The sequence below is a fragment of the Corythoichthys intestinalis genome, chromosome 18 (genome assembly GCF_030265065.1).
Source record: "Corythoichthys intestinalis isolate RoL2023-P3 chromosome 18, ASM3026506v1, whole genome shotgun sequence".
Taxonomy (NCBI): domain Eukaryota; kingdom Metazoa; phylum Chordata; class Actinopteri; order Syngnathiformes; family Syngnathidae; genus Corythoichthys; species Corythoichthys intestinalis.
This window is the reverse complement of record NC_080412.1, coordinates 44,648,605-44,671,876: the sequence shown is the minus strand read 5'-3', so window position 1 is coordinate 44,671,876 and position 23,272 is coordinate 44,648,605. Positions and strand designations below refer to the sequence as shown.

General features: G+C 39.1%; 2 protein-coding genes across 3 annotated transcripts in view; one reads left to right on the top strand and one right to left on the bottom strand.

Moving 5' to 3' along the window:
- Positions 1–5,255, top strand: part of LOC130906425 (transcriptional regulator ATRX-like) — a 60,057-nt gene extending 54,802 nt beyond the window's left edge. Inside the window, exons 34-35 of the mRNA XM_057820759.1 lie at positions 1,182–1,310; positions 4,773–5,255. Of these exons, the coding sequence (XP_057676742.1) occupies positions 1,182–1,310; positions 4,773–4,865 (222 nt within the window). The 3' untranslated portion in view covers positions 4,866–5,255. The remainder of the gene's footprint in view (positions 1–1,181; positions 1,311–4,772) is intronic.
- On the bottom strand, positions 4,711–22,341 carry ccdc61 (coiled-coil domain containing 61). Of its 2 annotated transcripts, none has more exons than XM_057820762.1 (13): positions 22,106–22,341; positions 18,524–18,679; positions 18,358–18,440; positions 15,743–15,903; positions 15,521–15,673; positions 15,241–15,451; positions 15,092–15,174; positions 14,810–14,985; positions 10,919–10,997; positions 10,652–10,852; positions 10,554–10,587; positions 5,676–5,742; positions 4,711–5,597 (listed from the first exon to the last, which is right to left on the bottom strand). In XM_057820762.1, exons 2-13 carry the CDS (start codon positions 18,669–18,671, stop codon positions 5,503–5,505), a joined length of 1,491 nt encoding a protein of 496 aa, XP_057676745.1. In that variant the 5' UTR covers positions 18,672–18,679; positions 22,106–22,341; the 3' UTR covers positions 4,711–5,502. The 2 variants fall into 2 exon arrangements, with proteins under 2 accessions (XP_057676745.1, XP_057676743.1); XM_057820760.1 differs by having other exon boundaries at positions 4,935–5,597; positions 14,810–14,988.
- Between the last annotated feature and the right edge of the window lie 931 nt (positions 22,342–23,272).

Genomic DNA, 23,272 nt, shown 5'->3' with positions numbered 1-23,272 from the left:
TGTTAAAAAAACAAAAAAAAACTACTGAATTGATTGATTAGGAAATCAGGTTGAAATAATAGAAAATTCCAAAATGTTGAGGGGGTTCACAAACTTTTGAGCAGCACTGTATATATATATATATATATATAATATTAAAAAAGGCATGTCCGATATTTTTTTGCCAATTCCGATACTTTGAAAATGACGTGATTGGACCCCATCGATCGGGATGCCAATCGATCGGGACATCTCTAATTGTCATCCATTGAATATGGTACGCCCGCCAGTGTCGTGCCAATGTAGTTACCCCAGTCAAAAATTGTAGCCCCTGGGTGGAGCCATATGGAGGTAGATTTGTGTCATTATTATTCAATCCCAAAAAAAGTTGCTTTAATGAAAATATGTATTTTCAATAAAAAACAAGTCGCATCAATCAAAAAAAAAAAAAAAGTGTTTGAATGCAAAAAATTAATTTGAAACTCAAAAGAACGCATGTGAAAGCTATTTTTCCTTGATATAATTTTTTTTGGGGGATTGAAGCAACTTTTTTGATTGAAGTAATGTTGATTTGTGTTGCGGCCACAATTTGGCTAGGATGTTTTTGTCTCATTCAATCAAAAAATGAGTTGCTTCAAAAAATATATAATTTCAAAAAGAACATTTTCAATCATAGAAAATGTTTTTGAATGCGAAAAAATATTTGAGTTTGAAAAATTTGCATTTGAACACACTTCATTTTTCATTGAAAAAGTATTTGATTGAAGCAATCCTTTTTGTTTGGGCCACATTTGTGTCATTCAATCCCCCCAAAAAGTTGCTTCAATCAAAAAAAAAACCTTTTCAATCAAAGAAAAAATCATTTGAAAAATAAAATTGCCCTCACCTAATTTTTTTCTTGGGGGGGGTTATATGCATAGCAAATGACCGTCTAAGGTGCTAGTCACATGATCTGTTCAAAAAAATAATTTTTCCCGCGATTATAAAATTATATTTTTTGTTCATTTAATTCATTTTTGTTGCAGTTTTATTGCTTTACAACTTTTATAGATATAGGAAAGTCAATTTCATGCAATGACACTTTTCGGCCACCAGGGGGTGTCTGCCCCCCCCTTAAAATCCACTTATGATGATGTCCATGAGCTTTAGGAGTTTTTTTTTTATTTTTATGGTCAATATTGATGTATTTCCTTCTGTTCCAGTGGATCCAGAATCCACAACTGCCCCCAGATCAGATCAGGTTGAAGGCCATGAACTGGAAACAAATCGACTCAAAGGAGCTGGATCGGAGAAAAGCCTTATACGCGGAAGTTCTCGAAGAGCAGCGATCTGTAAGTTGAAATATTATACTTAGTTTGTTTTGCCATTAACGATTACAGTGATCCACGTTTTTCACGGTTAATGGGGGCCGCCTCCCGGCAAAAATCAAAAATATGTGAAGTAGATTTACATTAAAAATATACATATGGCGGAAAACACTCAGGTGACTTGAAGTTCCGCTCTGAGACCTCCAATATGGCCAAATTTCAAAATTGTCTTATATGCATGTGTGATGCATCATTGGAAAGCTTAAAATCTCAATTTTCTCTGGGAAGAAAAATTTTGAACAGGAGGGCATTTAGAAAGAAAAAAATTTAAACTGCAAACACCTATCTATCTGGAGGTGAGAGCACGCGAGAGCATAATTAAAGACACCACGATTTTAACGAGATATTATCGCGTACTTACCTCTTTTCGATCCCAAAACTCCATGTAGCATGTATCACCGAGTGTCAAGACACAGCTGGATTTTTTGGGGATTTTATGGGTGAAACATGGTAATATAACAAAGGTCGCGATGCAGAAATCGCAGACTCAAGGAGTGGTTGAGATTTTCATTTTCATATATTTACCCTTTTAAATGTTTTTTTTTTTTTTTTCAATTTTTCTTTGTTTGGATCGATTATTTATCATCTAAAATATTGGGGAAAATGCGAAAAAATACAATCAAGCTATAGCTATGAGGTATCTGACTTTTACAGACGCCATTTTTTTCATTGTGACGTAATTTGTTTAAATGTTTAGAATATGCGAGTGAATAATTTGTTTAAGTCGTTTTTTTTTTTAAACATTAGACATCAATTAAATATTCAAATCTAAAAATGCCAGACATTTCAAATAATAAATACGTTTACTTACCTTTTTATGGCTAGGTTAAAACAAGCAGTTGCACGACGTCTGTAAACGGGGGTTTTCAGGGTAAAACGGACAAATTAAAAATAGTTCGAGGGCTTATTGCGCCATGAATCTGCTATGGCAGCATATAGACATATTGTTCTATCAAACACAACAGTTCTTTTTGCTTAAAATACAGCAGTTTATTTTAAAGAGGAGAGCAAGAGCAGAAACTGCTTTTTCAGCGTTGTCTGTTTTCCGCCTTATACTGTGTTGTTGCTTAGCAGGCAGGCATAGCACTCTCAGTTGTATGGTACTGTAGCCTACATGGGACAATAGATGGAAATTGTTTGTTCATATTGTGTCACATCACATTACGGTCTGTTAAATTTAACCCTCCATCTCCAATTAAATCATTTGAAAATTTACACTGTCATTGCTTGCAAAGTGTTAAAAGTACTGCGTATGTTGTCGTGAGCATGCATATTTTAGTGCTGCAACGATTAATCGATTAACTCGATTATTCGATTTGAAAACAATATTCAAATTAAATTTTGCTTCGAGTATTCGTTTAATTAAAGTGCCGTTGTAATGGTTTGGAAGTGTTTGCATTTAGTTTTATTGATTAGCGCAGATACACTGCCCTCTGGTCTGCCTCTTTTCACAATGCTAAATCCAACTGCTCCCTGTTAAGACCAACGTAGGTTTTTGTTTGAGCTAATGTTTTTTAATGCATTCATAATTTAGTTTATCGGTATATTTAGCAGTTTTTTGTGGGAATATGTGTGTGAAACATTTGTTAAGAGCATTGGGGGGGGAAAAAAAAAATATATATATATATAAGGGCTGTCAAACGATTAAAATTTTTGAGTTAATTACGGCTTAAAAATTAATTAATCGTAATTAATCGCAATTCAAACCAGCTATAAAATATGCCATATTTTTCTGTAAATTATTATTGGAATGGAAAGATAAGACACAAGATGGATATATACATTCAACATACGTATTACGTAAGTACTGTATTTGTTTATTATAACAATAAATCAACAAGATGGCATTAACATTATTAACATTCTCTTAAAGTGATCCATGGATAGAAAGACTTGTAGTTCTTAAAAGAAAAATGTTAGTACAAGTTATAGAAATTTTATATTAAAACCCCCTTAATGTTTTCGTTTTAATAAAATTTGTAAAATTTTCAATCAAAAAATAAACTAGTAGCCCACCATTGTTGTTGTCAATAATTACTTACACAATGCTCATGGGTGCTGAAGCCTATAAAATCAGTCGCACCCAAGCGCCAGCAGAGAGCGACAAAACTCCATAAAACACAATTAATAAGCAGTTCACTGTACTGCCATTTAAATCTGTCTGAGCTGGGGGAGTGCGTTAATCACGTTAAAATATTTGATGCAATTAATTAAAAAAATTAATTAACGCCCGTTAACGCGATAATATATATATATATATATATATATATATATATATATATATATATACATATACATATATATATATATTATATACATATACATATATTATCACGTTAACGGGCGTTAATTAATTTTTTAAATTAATCACGTTAAAATATTTGACGCAATTAATTATTGCACATGTCCCACTCAGACAGTATTCTGCCTTTTGGTAAGTTTAACAGCAAGGTTTTTTTGCTGTCTAACAGTGAACTCTTGTGGTCGCTTTGCGACATGGTTTATTGTTTTCTTGCCAATTCAATATGGCTGCACGACGTCTCGGGCTGACGCCTACGTTGTAATGTTGTGCTTATATGATCCTTGGACAAGATTTGTCCGTAAGTATGGTTGTTGTAAAGAATGTACATATTATGTTAGTAAGCGAAATGTTCTATTTTTTGTATGAGACGCTTTTTGTTTATGTTTAAGTGAACCTGTATAGCGTGCTAAGCTAACGTTGTTGCTAATGTAATGCTTGTGTACTTTTTTTTTGTAGTTTTACGACGGTCTAAAGAGGACAATGGTTTGAGGCTATTTTATTAATAAGTCAGATGAAAAAGGAAGAAGTCTGATTATTAAGGCGTCGTTCACTAGCTTTGGAAAAAGTAGACGCTTCGGAGTGAGGACAGCATAGACAGATTTAAATGACAGTAGAGTGAAATGCCCACTACAGTCATTATGTACCGTATGTTGAATGTATATATATCCATCTTGTGTCTTATCTTTCCATTCCAACAATTTATTTTACAGAATATATATGTAATTTACAGAAAAATATGGCATATTTTATAGATGGTTTGAATTGCGATTAATTACGATTAATTAATTTTTAAGCTGTAATTAACTCGGTTAAAAAATTTAATCATTTGACACCCCTAATATATATATACACCGTTTGAGGCTTAGCTCTGGTATTTTAATTTTTCACGTTCCTTATCTGATTACTCGATTATTCGAACTAACTAGTCCATCGATTAATCGACTACTAAAATATTCGATAGCTGCAGCCCTAATATATTTTAACATTTTTAAATACCTGTACTGTTTTTAACTGAACAAAAAAATCTGCAGTGGATTGAGGGATCACTGCAAGTTTACCCTGTAACTAGCACTTTTGAATAGATGTCCACAGTCTCTGAAAGGGCTTCATTGCTTTTATTCCAGCTCACACTGCACATCCAGACCATTTTGAGCAAGCGACGCAGTCAAGAGATGGCGGGGGAGACGCCTGCTGCGAGCACACAAAAAACCTCATGAGCAGCTGGAAACTGAAGAATTTGGTATTCATTAAGACATGCGTTCAAAAGTTTTCTTAATGTGCCATTTTTCCCCCCAAAAGTTAATAGTTGGAATCATTTCAACTGTTGTTCAGGTTCTCAGCATTAAGCACTTTAATGTATCTCTTGCCTTGTTTTTTTTTTGGTGGTTAAGTGCTATTTTTTTCCAAGTACTGTACTACTAAAAGGGATTACGACAAATATCGGTCTCTCAGTGAGACACTGACCAAGTATGCCCAATATTTTGTCTGACACTGCATTTCGTAACGTTGTTATATACTTTGTCTAAGATGTTTTTGCACTGTTGTCATTGAAGGGACTGAAGAATTCCAAGTTATTTAAGGTTCATTACAGTAAAATAAAAAGCATTTTTCCATGTTAAAAGTCTTTTTGAGTGCTATTTTACAAAAACGTGACGAAAAAGCAGCACTTTGAATATTACTGTCACATTTATTCACAATACTTTAATATAAAAAAACAGTCATGAAAAAGTACTGTGTAGACTTCCACAGTGATTGCTTTCGTTTGACGTCATAAGCATAAACTGTCTCGCGCTCAAAACAAAATGGTGTCCGGAGCTGCCGACGCCGTTCGGTCCCGTCAGGCTGCGCCATCTGTCAATATCCCGTGTCCAAGTCCCTCATGCACTCCTGCAGGGCCTGAAGCCTGGCATCTATCTCCGACAACTCCGCGCCGGTGTCCATGGAGCCGTCTGACGAGCAGAGTGTGACGGTATTAACAAATACGTACGCACACATGGTAAATAATAATAATAAACTAGAAATGATACCTTTATCCTTCATTCTGTACGTTGGAGTGCTGCTTAATGGCTTCCGGGTAATCAGGCTACCTCTGGACTGTTAAAACAAAATGAACTCATTGGCTGCCACGGATAGACGTCCAGTCCATTTGAATGTTGGCAGTGAAAGAACATTCGTTCATTCGCTTCCAACCCTAAGTCAAGTATGTCATAACTACCTGTAATAAAGTGATTATTATTTTTTTTTTTTTAAGGTGAACAAAGTGACTATACTACCGCAGGAAAGAATGAGCTACCGAAAAAAATAAAACACATTGATAATTGATAACTTCAATGGCAGTGAATAAGTGAATAAAGTGCTGGCCTAAAGTATTGGAACTTGGGTTGTTCCGATCATGTTTTTTTGCTCCCGATCCGATCGTTTTAGTTTGAGTATCTGCCGATCCCGATATTTCCCGATCTGATTTTTTTTTTGCTCTCGATTCAATTCCAATCATTCCCGATCATATACATTTTGGCAATGCATTAAGAAAAAAACGAATAAAACTCGGATGAATATATACATTCAACATACAGTACATAAGTACTGTATTTGTTTATTATGACAATAAATCCTCAAGATGGTATTTACATTATTAACATTCTTTCTGTGAGCGGGATCCATGGATAGAAAGACTTGTAATTCTTAAAGGATAAATGTGACTTTGTATATTGTGAGTAAATATTGCCATCTAGTGTATTTGTTGAGCTTTCAGTAAATGATACTGTAGCCATTTAACTGTTCTGCCCAAATGCATGATGGGAAGTGCAACCATGACTGTGCGTAGTGGCACCAATTGATATATCTTCTCTGCGTTGGGAAATAACATAGGGTGTTATGAAAAATATCAATTACTGTAATTTTCGGACTATAAGCCGCTACTTTTTTCCTTCAATTTGAATCCTGCCGCTTATCGTCCAGTGCGGCTTATTTTTTGATTTATTTGGGTTAATAGGTAACACTTTATTTCACAGCGGTGTCATAACGCCGTCATAAAATCATCATAATTGATGAAATGACATGATTAAGGGCCTCACTGAATGCTCATGTGATAGAATAGAATAGTAAGTGTCATCCTGCAAATTATGTCACTAACTCCATTTATGTCCAGCTTGGATCTTTTACATTCATTCAAAAGTGAGATAATTTGCTGGATAACACTAAATGACATATGTTATAAGCATTCATTAATGCCCAGGACAGTGTCATGTCATAATTATGATTGTCTTAAGACAGTCTTATGGAACCACTGTCAAATAAAGTGTTTCCAAATACCATTACTAGCAAGTAATGAAACAACTGGAACAGAAACTGAAGAAATAATTGGCACATAAAATTAATTCTAATTGTGTGGCGCTGCAGTGCATGCTAGGAGGCATGTTAGACAACAACAGTGTTGACAGCAGAGGTTGACTGTCTCCCAAAAGGGAGCCCTGATGGCCAAATGAAGCTTCTTGAAGCAATGACGCTTTGCAGCCAATTAGTTCAAAGCCTCATGGTGGTTTATTTGGTCTTATAGCAGTCGTATGATGCCGCTGTCAAATAAAGTGTTCTGGTTAATATCTTTTGCTGTAAATTTCCCATAATTCAGTGAGGACAGCTGAGGCTTATAGTCCAGTGCGGCTTATCTATGAACAAATTCTGTTTTCGTGCCAAATTCGGTGGGTAGCGGCTTATAGTCAGGTGCGCCTTATGGTGCGAAAATTACGGTACTACCTTCCTTCCCCACATTGCTTCTCACGATATTTCTAATCATAGGGAGAGGGATTGTAAGGCTTTAGCCAATTAAAAAAAGGCTCCAAAGACTGCCAAAATTCACTCTACCCATTTTACGCTGCCTTTTAGCTCTATATACGGGTAAAACAGCGCCTTTAAAGATTGAACGTGACAATGCGTGAGTGGGTCGTGCAGCGCATGCGTTAATTGCGTCAAATATTTTAACGTGATTTATTTTTAAAAAGTTAATTACCGCCGTTAACGCGATAAATTTGATAGCCCTACTTTAAGCCAAAACTAAAGACTCTGGATGAGTGTAAGGCATTTTGTCTGTAACGTTAAATACAATTAGAAAACGATTTCATCAAAAAATATATATATTAAAAAAAGGCATGTCCGATATTTTTTTGCCGATTCCGATACTTTGAAAATGACATGATCGATCGGGACATCTTTAATTGGAACCCCTGCAGTTCTATCAGATAATGCTCAATTTCTCCCAGAAAATGATTGCAATTACAAATGCTTTGGTAACAATATCTTCATTTACCATATCAGCCTGAATATAAGACCACTCCCTCTTTTTCAAGACAAGCTTGAAAAAACACTTTTTGAACACCAAATTAATTTATATACAGAAAATAATTACACTACATCTGAAACAAATGATTATAACAATTAGAGATGTCCCCAAAGTATCGTAATCGGCAAAAATTTTTTTAATATGTATATATATTTTTCAATGAAATCGTTTTCTAATTGTATTTAACGTTACAGACATAATGTGTTACGCATTATCGGCGAGAATGAATATTTTTTACATTTATGACGTTATAATTAACGCAACCGCTGCACGACCCACTCGCGCATTGTCGCGTTCAACCTATAGACCCTACTCACCTACGTCACAAAATGACGTGTCGCTGTATCCGGCCGCCATATTGTCCGTTTTTTTAAACTTATTCTTATTGTTTTCAATTAGTCGTGCAAGTTATAGAGCAATTCGTGGAAGCCCCGGTGTTATCTGACGCTGTAAACTCATTGGATGCGTTGCATGAAAGGCATTATGTGGAAAAGCTTCAGTTTATCCATTCGCCAGATCCATATTTGATGCCTAAATCGATGTTTTTCGACCCGCTGTCTTCGCCGTCTTTGCCTGACATCTGCTAGCTACCCTGATATTTACAACTATCTTGTCCACACAAAATCAGCCAATTCTCACGAAAGTTTGAAAAACTTTAAGAGCTTGGAGGCTTATAAATGCTACGTTGCTGGTTGGGTGAAACAGGTCCTCGTACACGAAAATTCGGCAGGAATCTTGTGCTCGGGAAGGTGAGTTACAAAATTTTCAATTCAAAATCTTTTGTTCTTGCTAACATCCACTGTCAAGTCTAATGTATTTCATGTCATTTGTCAATGGAGCTAGGGCTTTTAATGTTTATATGGTTTAGCGATAGCACTCTCACTACATACATATATAATATGTAATAAATATGAAGTGCGATAGTACTACTCCAGATTGTCCCTAGTTGAATTTATTATTTGGCTTTTGACCTCAATAGTGAAATTGTAAATTAATTGTATGACAACTGTCTTATTATCTCCTTATAATTATATATTTTCAGGTAGTTCATTCACAACGTCTGAGTGTATGTTGTCGGCGATTAGCCTAGCAATGATCTTAATTGTGGTTGTCAGCCCAAAACCCTCTAAATATATATTAAATGCATCTTACCAGATATAAAATGACTACTACATAATCTGTGGTAGTCGTTTGGAGCCCAGTTTTCTCGTCGAATTGCAGCAGTCAATCTTGCTCTCCTCTCTGGGTCTCTCGGAATACGGTAAAACTTCAAGTCTCTCCGTCTATCTTCTCTGTTTTTGCAACCGACCGCCACACACGACTTCACCATTTTGATTATTAATGTTAACGAGCAGAAAAACACGCCATAATAGGAGGAATTTACGAAGCGCTAATGCATTAACATGATGAGTATACGGACAACATGGCGCGGGGGCGTGGCTGTGACGTCACGTGAGTAGGGTCTATAATGGCACCATTTTACCCATACAGAATAAAGAGCTAATAGGCAGCGTAAAATGAGTAGAGTGAATTTTGGCAGCCTTTGGAGCCTTTTTTTAAATGGCTAAAGCCTTACAATCTCTCTCCCAACAATTACAATAATTGTGGGAAGCAATGTGGGGAAGAAAGGTGGTAATTGATTTTTTTCTTAACATCCTATGTTATTTCCCAACGCAGAGAAGATATATCAATTGGTGCCACGACGCACAGTCATGGTTGCACTTCCCATCATGCATTTGGGCAGAACAGTTAAATGGCTACAGCATCATTTACTGAAAGCTCAACAAATACACTAGATGGCAATATTTAGTCACAATATACAAAGTCACATTTATCCTTTAAGAATTACAAGTCTTTCTATCCGTGGATCCCTCTTACAGAAAGAATGTTAATAATGTAAATGCCATCTTGAGGATTTATTCTCATAATAAACAAATACAGTACTTATGTACTGTATGTTGAATGTATATATTCGTCCGAGTTTTATTCATTTTTTTCTTAATGCATTGCCAAAATATATATGATCGGGAAAAATTATCGGGAATGATTGGAATTGAATCGGGAGCAAAAAAAAAGCAATCGGATCGGGAAATATCGGGATCGGCAGATACTCAAACTAAAACGATCGGGATCGGATCGGGAGCAAAAAAACATCGGAACAACCCTAATATTGAGTATTGAATATGTGTATTTTTCTGTTGTACTTTCACAATATTAAGACGAGTGTCTTCCCATAAAAGCAAGAAAAGACCAAGCCTTGTGGTTTATGGAAGTGCATTCATTTTTAGCTGGCTGTCGGGCAGTGCAGAAGTAAAACGCACCGTTTTGTTCATGTCATTATGAAAAATCTGGTGAGATCAAAGGCAAATCCATGTTGAATCCACCACTAGTTTTTTTTTAAACCTCCAGGTGTTCAAAAACTCAGGTTATACATTTAAAAAAAATATATATATATATTATCGGTTATCGATATCGGCTTTGAGGAGCAGGAAGTTATCGATATCAGTTTCAAAAAATGGATATCGTGCACCCCTAATGCAAATGTTCCACAGGAACAAATGGGACTCACCACACCGGGGCCGTTGAAGGTCCGTTTCCTTCCCCTACAAAGTGTAAGCAGACGAGATGAGAATACGCGAGGAGAGTGATGCGGATTGGATTTACTACCTGAACAGCGCCTTGGTCATTTCCTCCATATCCAGCAGAGAGCTCTCCGAGGAGTTCCCGCTCCCCCGCCGCTCCACCGACAAACTCCGACCTCGGCTGCCGGATCGACGTAACCGAGGACAAGCCTCTCTGGAGCGGGAACGGCCTCGTTCGGGTAGCATGGACGGCGACACCATCAAGTCTCGTCGCACCTTTAACTGTCTGGGACAGTGACTGATAATAATACAAACATTTCTGCCAATTAAAAACTTAAGGGGCAAAACTTACTTTTTGAGTTCGGATTCTCTTAAGCGCCGCTGTCTGTCCTGGATGTACGCCGTCGGGTCAAAGCGAGGAGCTCGAGACCCTGCAGGTATGGTAAATGGTGCCGCCGCAATTAATCAACGACTAATCGATGATCAAATGAATTACAGTGTTTGACAAAAGTGAGTACACCCCTCGCATTTCTGCAGATATTTAAGTATATCTTTTCATGGGACAACACTGACAAAATGTCACAATGAAAAGTAGTCTATGTTAGGCATGTGCCGGTTACCGGTTTCACGGTTTACCATGGTGTGAAAACGTCGCGGTTTCAAAACCACTAAAATTTTCCGTCAGACCGTAGTACGGTATTCGCTATTTTTCTTGTGTCAAAAATGCAGCCAGAAGCGGCTTGGCGCAGCAGCGCTCACCCCCTCCCGTTTGTTGCTGTGTGTGAAAGTGACGCTATCGGCTAGCCAGCCAGCGAACCCAAAAACAAATACTCCAAATATAAGGCGTACTGTTCAATTTATTGAGCTCTCAAATGGTGGTAAGTGTAATATACAAAATGAATACATTTAAAATGTTGTACAATTAGATTTTTCCATGTGAGTAGCTTCAACAGATTAGCACAATGGAAAAAGTTCGCCAAAAACAAAACACACATTTTCCTTTCAAATTCAATATAAAAACTAACAAAAAGCTTACAAATATGATTGTTAGCCTAGGCTTACCTGGGAGAGCAACTTCGTTGAGTGTAACAGCCGCAGAGTGAGAAAACAAGCTTGAGTCGCTTGAATGAAGGGGAAAAAGTGATAGCGTCAAAGATCGCTAATTGCGAAAGATGATCTTGCCCTAAGCACAAATCCACGTTCGCTGGATCAAGGAGAGGTCTCACTCCCAATGTTTTTTTTATTTTATTTTTTAGATGAAACCTTTCCACAATAATATTGGCATTTTAACTAACTTATACATTTTAAGTAACTTAAGAATTCTTTATGTTCTTTTTAACACAAAGGCATGACATCATGTAGACATCATGTGAAAATGGCGAAACTTCACTTAAGCTTTTCCACCCTCAAAAAAAAAAGTAATGCAGTATAAATTTCTAAAAAAATTTATTCGGAAGTGTTTTTACTTTTTTATAGAAATTATTTTGTTCTTGCTCTAATCTTGAGCAACTTGAGCTGTGGCTGTGAGTATAGTCTATAAGTTATATTTAGTTTAATTTTATTTTAAATATTTTTTTATTGATTATTTATTTTAACAATATATTCATGTTCCAATTTGCAACTATGTCTTAAGTTATATTTAGTTTAATTTTATTTAAAATATTCTTTTATTGATTATTTATTTTAACAATACTGTATATTCATGTTCCAATTTGCAACTATGGTCTGAAAAAAAAAAAAAAAAAAATCCTGTTCAATGGAAAAAAGTTTTTTTTTTTAAACCCATACATCTCAATTTTTTGGAGCTATAATTGCAATACCGTGAAACCGCAGTATTTTTGCTCACGGTTATCGTACAGTCAAAATATCATACCGGCACATGCCTAGTCTATGTGCAGCTTATATAATACAGTAGAGCTCATTTATTTCTCCCCTCAAAATATAGCCATTAATATCCAAACCCCTGGCAACAAAAGTGAGTATACCCCTTCGTGAGAGTTGTCAATATTAACATACACTACAACATGTCAAATGTCAATATTTTGTGTGGCCACCACTATTATCCAGAACTGCCGTTACTCTCCTGTGCATGGAGTTGACCAGAGCTTCACAGGTTGCCACTGGAATGCTCTTCCACTCCTCCATGATGACGTTGCCGGATATTTAAGACTTTGCGCACCTCCGCCTTCCACTTGAGGATCCCCAAAAGATGTTCTATTGGGTTCAAGTCTACAGACATGATTGGCCAGTGCATCACCTTTCACCCTCAGCCTCTTCAGTAAAGCGATGGTCATCTTGGAGGTGTGTTTGGGGTCATTGTCATGCCCTGCAACCCAGTTTCTGGAGGGAGGGGATCATGCTCTGCTGCAGTATTTCACAGTACATGTTGGAGTTGTTTCCCTCAATAGAATGTAACTCTACAACACCTGCTGCATTCACGCAGCCCCAGAGCATGACATTCCCATCACCATGCTTGACTGTGAGCATGACACACTTATCTTAGTACTCCTCACCTGGTCGCCGCCACAAATGCTTGAGACCATTGTAACCAAACAAAATAATCTTCGTCTCATCAGACCATAGGACATGGTTCCAGTAATCCATGTGCTTTGTTGACATGTCTTCAGCAAACTGTTTGCGGGCTTTCTTGTGTACATTCTTCAGAAGAGGCTTCCCCCTGGGGTGACAGCCACGCACACCAATTTGATGTAGAGTGCGGCGTATGGTCTGAGCACTAACTGGCTGCCCCCACACCTCTTCAATCTCCGCAGCAACGCTGACAGCACCCCTGCGACAATCTTTCAAAGAAAGCATTTGGATGCGACGCTCGGCACGTGCGCTCAGCTTCTTTGGACGACCGACCCGAGGCCTGTTCTGAGTGGACCCTGCTCTTTTAAAACGCTGGATAATCTTAGTCACTGCGCTGCAGCTCAGTTTCAGGGTGTTGGCAATCGTCTTGTAGCCTTGGCCATCTTCATGTAGCGCAACAATACGTCTTTTAAGATCCTCAGAGAGTTCTTTGCCATGTGGTGCCATGTTGGAACTTTCTGAGAGAGTGTGAGAGCTGCACTACAAATTTGAACACACCTGCTCCATATGCACACCTGGACCTAGTAACACTAACGAGTCACATGACATTTTGGAGGGAAAATGACAAGCAGTACTCAATTTGGACATTTAAGGATGTAGTTTTTTTAAACCTGTTTTGTTCAGCTGTTTGACTCTGAGAATGGAAGTCTTAAGTGCCCGGTTGATCTGAACAGTTTTTATGTTTCACATTGAGAGTATGACATACTCCCATTGTTTATTATGACAAAGCAGCAAACGGGAAGGGGTTATGGGGGAATAGCAAAAAAACAGGAGAAGACAGAAAAGAAACAACAAGAAATACATTGAACGTCCACACTAACTACTCATATGTTGGTGCTATTGTCAGCTAGATGCATTTCCGGTTGACACCATGTGGTGGGCCTGTTGACCAGGGAAAGAGTGGGACTGGGGTGGGGGAGTCTAAACTAAGTGATTGAAAGGAGTAGAGTGTACACAAATCATCTCTGTGATCTAGAACCCAGTAATCGTGTGAATCCCTTGTGAGTGTAAGCCTGTTGGCGACCGACCCTACGCCGCCCCATCGCCAATCCCGGCACCGGGACCCCCCCTACCCCAGCGCGCCCTATCACATCCAACCGCATGCAAGCCCCACCAAGCGCGCGACAGCCACACAGATGAGCGGAGTCGCCACATGGGCACCAATGTCTGCAGCAATGCTGATAGCACTCCTGGAACGAGTCACTTGACATTTTGAAGGGAAAATGACAAGCGGTACTCAATTTGGACATTTAGGGATGTTGTTTCTAAGGGGTGTACTTACTTTTGTTGCCAGGGGTTTAGATATTAATGGCTATATTTTGAGTTATTTTGGGGGGAAAATAAATTATTATATAAGCTGCACACAGACTACTTTCATTGTGTCAAAGTGTCATTTTGTCAGTGTTGTCCCATGAGAAGATATACTTAAATATCTGCAGAAATGCGAGGGGTGTACTCACTTTTGTGATACACTTTAATTCCAGCCTATCTTTTTACTTATTCAATGTCAATGCTCATCTTTCGGTTTGACGGCGCCAGACGTCAGATATATTTTGACTGGGAGGGGCAAATTTATTCACCCCTCCCAGTCAAAATGGACATCTAGCGGAGTAGCTTATGTGCTTACTGTGTGTGTGCAAACAGTCCCTCGCACCTGTGGGAGAAGGCGATGACCTTCGCACGACGGCGCGCGGCCCCGCCGAGTCCACTCTCGTTCCTCTTTCCGCGGACCTTTGCGCTCGGTCGCCTCGCCGTTCTCTGGATCCCGAGCGACCCCTGACAGGGTTGCGCGAGCGATAAATGTCTGCGCATCCGGACACGGGCGTCCCTCTGCTTCAAGGTGAGCGGGAGAGAATTATCAACGTCAACTGGGAGGGAACTGGTGGTGGAGATTATCTTTTTTTTACCGGCAGTACAAAACGGCAAAGTTGCAAACCTTCTGCGTAGCAGCGCCAGTTCGTTGGTGAGACTCTTGACGTGAAGCCGTAGCGCGCACTCCGACGCTCTCAGCTCATCCAGCTGGAAACAGAGGAGGGAATGAGTTCAAAGCGCAAGAGAAGAGATTCAAGCGGAAAGCGGCTCCACCTGCTCCATCATGAGTCGCTGCTCCTGGCATCGTTTGCTGGCCGAGTGCTGACTCTTGGCCTTCTCTTTGAGCAGCTGCTCCTCCAGCGTCCTCACCGCATCCCGACCTCTCCACTCGGTAGGTCCGGCGGGGGTGGAAGCGCTTCTGCCGAGCTGAAGACGCTCCAGGACTTTGGCGATGGCCTCTTTCTCCTCCTTCATCAGGGCCAGCCTTGGGAAATTTCCACCAAAAATCACATCAAAGTGTCACGTGACCCGATAATCGGCGTCTCCGACTTACTCCGCTCGCAAGCGATGGATTTCGAGTTCCGCGGACTTGCCGACCCCCTGAGAGGTTAGCGCGCTAAGTTCTGCCCTGAGGCTCCGGATTTCCTTCTGCAGAGCGGCCGGGTCGGGCTTGCCGATGTAGGGCAGCGGTAAAGGATAGTGTATCCTACGGAAAGTCACGCGTGTTAGCGAGGCGCACAATACGGAGGAAAATCAATAGCGAAGGCGTACAAACCTGTCAAACTCCACGGTGTAGATGAGAATAAGGTAACGTTTGGCGGTGAGCGCCGACGACTGCGGGTGGCCTCGAGGGCGACCCACCACCCCCGCTTTCCTGTTCCGCAGCAGCTCCAAGTCTGCGTAGGTCAACAGGTCCAGTGTGACAGAATCGCTTGTCTGCAAAAAAATAAGAGATACAGTGGTATGAAAAAGTATCTGGACCTTTTGAAATTTCTCACATTTCTGCATAAAATCACCACCAAATGTGATCTGATCTTTGTCAAAATCACACTGATGAAAAAAAACTGTCTGCTTTAACCAAAACCACCCAAACATTTATAGGTTTTCACATTTTAACGAAGATAGTATGCAGCCAATGACAGCAGGGGGGACAATAAGTAAGTGAACTATCACACTTCATATCTTGTGCCCCCCCCTTTTGGCAGCAATAACTTCAACCAGACGCTTCCTGTAGCTGCAGATTAGTCTGGCACATCGATCAGGACTAATATTATTCTTAATCCAATAGATGAGTCGTGGTCGGATTTTCAAACATGACAATGATCAGAAGCATACTGCCAAGCTGACCAAGGAGTGGCTGCGTAAAAAGCATAACAAGGTTTTAGCTAGCTAGTCTCCAGACCTCAAACCAATAGAAAATTTTGGGATGGAGCAGAAATTTGGTACATATACTCCATAATGGTATTGACGGGCGATCTAATGCAGGATTTCTGTTGAAAAAGTATAAAAGCTGTACCACATACAGTGGGGCAAATAAGTATTTAGTCAACCATCACTTGTGCAAGTTCTCCTACTTGAAAAGATTAGAGAGGCCTTTAATTGTCACCATGAGTGACAGAATGTGGAAAAAAACAGAAAATCACATTGTTTAAGTTTTAAAGATTTCCAAATTAGAGTTGAAAATAAGTATTTGGTCACCTACAAACAAGCAAGATTTCTGGCTGTCAAAGAGGTCTAACTTCTAACGAGGTCTAACGAGGCTCCACTCTTTACCTGTATTGATGGCACCTGTTTTAACTCATTATCGGTATAAAAGACACCTGTCCACAACCTCTGTCAGTCACACTCCAAACTCCACTATGGCCAAGACCAAAGAGCTGTCGAAGGACACCAGAGACAAAATTGCAGACCTGCACCAGGCTGGGAAGACTGAATCTGCAATAGGTAAAACGCTTGGTGTAAAGAAATCAACCGTGGAAGCAATTATTAGAAAATGGAAGACAAACAAGACCACTGATAATCTCCCTCAATCTGGGGCTCCATGCAAGATCTCACCCTGTGGCGTCAAAATGATAACAAGAACTGTGAGCAAAAATCCCAGCACAACACAGAGGGGCCTAGTGAATGACCTACAGAGAGCTGGGACCACCACAGTAACAAAGGCTACTATCAGTAACACAATGCGCCGCCAGGGACTCAAATCCTGCACTGCCAGACATGTCCCCCCGCTGAAGAAAGTACACGTCCAGGCCCGTCTGCGTTCGCTAGAGGGCATTTGGATGATCCAGAAGAGGACTGGGAGAATGTGTTATGGTCAGATGAAACCAAAATAGAACTTTTTGGTAGAAACACAGGTTCTCATGTTTGGAGGAGAAAGAATACTGAATTACATTCGAAGAACACCATACCCACTGTGAAGCATGGGGGTGGAAACATCATGCTTTGGGGCTGTTTTTCTTCAAACGGACCAGGACAAGTGATCGGTGTAAAGGATAGAATGAATTCGGCCATGTATTGAGAAATTTTGAATGAAAATCTCCTTCCTTTAGCAAGGGCATTAAATATGAGACGCAGCTGGGTCTTTCAGCATGACAATGATCCCAAACACACAGCCAGGGCAACAAAGGAGTGGCTTCGTAAGAAGCATTTCAAGGTCCTGGAGTGGCCTAGCCAGTCTCCAGATCTCAACTCCATAGAAAATCTGTGGAGGAAGTTGAAAGTCTGTGCTGCCCAACGACAGCCCCCTGCTCTAGAGGAGACCTGCATGGAGGAATGGGCCAAAATACCAGCAACAGTGTGTGAAAAGCTTGTGAAGAGTCACAGAAAACGTTTGGCCTCCGTTATTGCCAACAAAGGGTACATAACAAAGTATTGAGATGAACTTTTGGTATGGACCAAATACTTATTCTCCACCATGATTTGCAAATAAATTATTTAAACATCAAACAATGTGATTTTCTGGGATTTTTTTTCCACATTCTGTCTCTCATGGTTGAGGTTTACCCATGTTGACAATTACAGGGCTCTCTAATATTTTCAAGTGGGAGAACTTGCACAATTTTAGTGGTTGACTAAATACTTATTTGCCCCACTGTATATAATTGTTAATCAATTGGTCACTCAAGTGTACACTTCTTGTGTTTTGATATACATGTCAGTCCGGTTGAGGCGTTTGACTTAAACTCAGCTAAAATTTCTCCATTTTCATCCCGGCCTGGAGAGAGCGAACAAGACAGAATTTTCCAAATTTTTCGCTCCAGTGGAAGCTAACCGAATGCTTGTCCGCTCCAGCTCATGCAGCCCGGAGCATCCTCCTGTCCGTTCGCATCCTTCTATTGACTTGCGTGCATTCCAGCCACCTACAACATTGCCCTTTCTTTGCCGACGCACCTTCCTCACTGCCGACTCCAACATGCTGCAGAAAATGGGAAACTGTTTGAAGTTGCCGGTTTTCCGTGTCAGGTCTTCGATGTCTGGGGCGAGAAAACCAGGAATAACTCAATGGGAGGGCTCTGAATGAAATGCACAACTGTGAATGATAAATGGTGCAACTTACACGCTGGATCAAATTCTCCTTTCCATTGATCTGCTGTTTTTGAATCAGAGATTTCTACCAGCAGAACACCGTTATCCACCTCTACCTTCACGGCAAACTCCACTCCCCGGAACGCGATGTTCTCCGTAACCTCCGAGCCCGCCTCCATGTTTATATCTGTGTCAGGGAATAACCAAATCAGTCAGCTGCTAACCAAGATTAATAATTTACATTACCGTATTGGCCCGAATATAAGACGGTGTTTTTTGCATTGAAATAGGACTGAAAAAGGGTCGTCTTATATTCGCGGTCTAGGGGACGCTAACTGATAAATGCTAATCGTTTGTTATTGCTGTATCAGCAGCTACTTGTAAACGCAAATTTGAATTGCTGTTAGAGCCGAGCGGTATACCGAAAATTTACCGTTACCAAAATTCTTCATGATAACTGTCGTAATTTTGACCATATCAGTAAATTTGGTAATTTAATAAAACAAGAAAATATAATTTTTTCATCCCGCTTTGACTCTGTGTTGTGCGGCTATGTTCATTCCCCCTTTAAGAAAGCAGTCAGTGTGCTTATGTATGAAGTCACGTAGTTAACAAGAACTCAAACAAACAGAAGCCCGGTAGGCTAACAGCTAACGCTTCTGCGAACTTTCACCAGACATTAAGACTCTTGGTGGCCTCCAGACAGGCTTTCACCCGCTGTCCTCCCTGGTTCTCACCATTTCAGGAGAGGGTGCTTTCAGTGCTTTCTACTAGTAGCCAGACCACAGGCTAAAGCTAGCGGCTAACGCTACAAAAGAACGTGATGAGTAGAGGTGTGCAAAATTTCCGATTCTTAGATTATTCACGATTCGGCCGTGGAAGATTCGAGAACGATTCACAAACATCCAAATTCCGATTATTGAAATATGCCAAGTAAAGCGGAAGTACAACACACTCAGTGCACTGCGCGGTCAATGAGGAACGGAGTGAGAGTAGCTAAACATCATGCTTCTCATTACCCGGCCCCTCGGGTAATGCCAATGCTCAACTCACGGCTCTAGCTCAACTCATGCCACGAGATAAAAAAACACAACAACATACCTGACTGCTGCCGAAAAGCTGCTACAAAGTAGCATAATGTTATGGTAGATATCATTTATATAAGACTAGATGCATTATTGATTCGGTAGCGTTAGCAGCACACCTACAAAAAGCTAGATGTTGGCGTTAGTAAATGGCCGCCATCTTAAAGCAGTACACGTCCCTGCAAGGCTGTTGTAGCGAACCTTCCAAGCAAACCTAATTAACTTTTTATCTAAAATACTCCTAAATCGGTAAAATATTGACTTGAATCTATCTTTAAAATAGTTTTAAAACTTTCACATGTCGAAAGTAGACAAAAGGGAAATTATGAAATAACGGGAGCAATTTTAACAACTTTAACGGTTGATTCACAACATTAAATTAATTGAATGTAGTTTAAAGCTGCTGATACAGAATGGGGACTGGAGTTTTTTATTTACTGTTATTTTTGTATATTTGTTTACTGCTATATGTTAACTTGATACTGAAATAGTAGTTTGGTTCAGCCTGAAAGTATTTTTGAACAATTTTGGAACTAATGTACAAAACATTTTTAAAAAATAAATAAATTAAAAAAAAAAGAGGGGGGTGCATCAATAATCGTTTTATAATCGAATCGGAGCCTCTGAATCGTAATCGAATCGTTAGGTGCCCAAAGATTCCCAGCTCTAGTGATGAGTCGGATAGTGGCTCTAACCTTGTCGAAACGGCTGAACTTAATCAGTGGATTGGGCATGGACTGCACCTAGCGATCAGTATGTCGCGTTATTTTGTATACCATCATAAAAGCTATGAGTGTAAAACATTCTGCATAAAGTATAATCTAACATGAAGCTTATAATATGACCGTTCTATTTTTCTGTATGTGCTTGCTTTGTTCTGTGTCATTACTGCCATCATAAAATCTTAAATGTTTCATTGGTATAAGAGCAATATAGCTTTTATATATAAAGTTCAGGATTTTTAAAATTCGGCTTAATCTTCGAGTTAGCAGGGGTTTAGTTAGTTGATGGAGTTGATTTCAACAAATTCAGTTAGTCCGTAATTTGTTAGTTTCAGGGCTCTGGAGTAGATAAGCTAGCGCGAGTTAATTTATGTTTAGACTGCATATACAATTGTTAAATTGAAATCTGGTAAACAAATCAACGAGAAACTGTTAACTTGTATTTCGTGCATTGATTCAGATTTTCAAATTTTATAACAGTCAGCTTGGGCAACTTTATCCTTCTTTATCGTTATCGAGGTAAATCTGCTCAATTTACCGTGACACGTACTTAGGGCCATATCGCCCAGCCCTAATTGCTGTTATTGAAGATGAGACTGATGTAATTTCATTATAGTTTAGTTTTATTTGGCAAGTATTGATGTTATGAGCAGCTGAGTAAAGTCACTAAACCACACGGACAATTGACATAGTCATTTCGGAGGTTAGCATGTTGTCTAGCAAGGCTCAAATGTCTTGGCGAGGACAGTACAATGACGTATAATAGATGTTTTAGGATAGTTTTTATTTTATTTAGCGGGTGTTTTGAAGTATTTAAAGGGTTAATTCCGATTTAGGTTTAGGGTTTAGAATTACCCTAACCTAACCTTAGCCAATGTTTGAAAATGGCAGTGTTGTTGTGCTGAACCGGAAACAACGTTCTGAGCGGACCAATCACAGTGCTTTGACGCTCACGTCAATACGCGTTGACGTCATGCGTAGTCAAAATTTTTTGGAGGTGAATGTCAATCTACAGCGGAGGGTCGTTAATCGGGTCTGCGCTAACGGCATGGTAAACTTACAGTCTTCAAAACTGAAAACCAATTATGTGTTTTCAGCTATTTTCGGCCGATAGTTTCCAGCACCGAATTTTCGGTCACATCTCTATCAAAAACACAGTTATCGGATCGGTATCGGCAAAAAATGTTTTGAAAAAAATCGGATCGGAAGTAAAAAACAAAAAAAACAGCATCAGGACATCTAATGTAAATTGTTAGCAGATGATGTGTTTTTATCATAACGCGCTCTAGGAGGCGCTAAAGGGCCGCATGAACCCGCGTCAAATTTAATCTTTTTTGTTGTTGTTGTTAATAGAAAAAATTAAGATTGCTGGTTCAAATTGCAAGAGGAAAACTCTACATATTCAAAATTATGACATTATTTTATCCCGTTGAGTCCGAATTTATTCGAATAGTATCAAAAAAAGAGTTCCCAGTGCGTTCGGCATCACTTTCTCCCACAGAAAAAGAAAGGAGAGAAATTACTGACACATCACACATAAGCCATTTTATTCCATTCGCTTAATTAACTAGTACGATGAAACACAGCTGTCCCGTTTCGGGTTAGTTCGCTGGAACAAACTGACAAGGCGGGTCTCTCTGAGATTGATTCAAATGGACCGCTTGCCCATCTTCACCATCGTTAGCTTTAGCTAACTAGCAAATTCGATACAACGACGACAACATTGCAAGCTTCCTATACACTTTTGCCATTAGAAATAGAAACATGTCACATTATTTGCGCAAATATAAAGTGAGAAACATTTACCTTTGGGTCCAGCGATGAGTCTTGAAGGCGCTAATCACCAGCAAACAATTAATGTTGGGAAAACATCACGGTGTATTGGCTCGCTAAAGCCATTAAATGACAATTAAATCCGCGTTATTGCCATTTTTGTCCGGGTCTCCAAAACAAATAGTAAGTCACCTACGGGAGGACCCGAGGCGGTTCAACTACCGGGAATCGTTCAATTCTTCTTCTTCTATTTCATTCGCTGCGTGCATCTTTTTCTTCTACTTCTTTTTAGCATCTTCGCTCTTTGGTGCCCTCTATAGGTTTTTTTGTTTTTTTTGCCATCGATGGTACTCATTACCAAAGCATACCCTGAAAAAGTAATACAACGCTTTTCTCGACAGTGTAATTTTATTATACATGATTTAAGGTAAAGTAATATTGACATTAGGGCTGTCAAACGATTACAATTTTTAATCGAGTTAATCACAGCTTAAAAATTAATGAATCGTAATTAATCGCAATTCAAACCATCTATAAAATATGTCATTTTTCTGTAAATTATTGTTGGAATGGAAAGATAAGACACAAGACGGATATATTCTAACATACTGTACATAAGTACTGTATTTGTTTATTATAACAATCAATCAACAAGATGGCATTCACATTAACATTCTGTTAAAGCGATCCATGGATAGAAAGACTTGTAGTTCTTAAAAGATAAAGGTTAGTACAAGTTATAGAAATTTTATACCAAAACCACTCTTAATGTTTTCGTTTTAATAAAATTTGTAAAATTTTCAATCGAAAAATAAACTAGTAGGTCGCCATTGTTGATGTCAATAATTACACAATTCTCATGGTCATAAAATCAGTCGCACCCAAGCCCCAGCAGAGGCTGACAAAACACAAGTAACAAGTGCACATGATCCTGTTCTGTCATTTTAATCTGTTTGAGCGGGGCATGTGCGTTAATTGCGTCAAATATTTTAATGTGATTAATTAAAAAAAAAAAATTAACGCCCGTTAACGTGATAATTTTGACAGCCCTAATTAATATGATTAATAATGATTATTATTATCATAAAATCCATTTGATATCTTTGTATTCGTTTATGGAGTTATTGTATAATTACGGCACCACGAATGGAAATATAGGACAGTGATCCCTCGCTCAATGGCGTAAGTTTGCATAGGGAC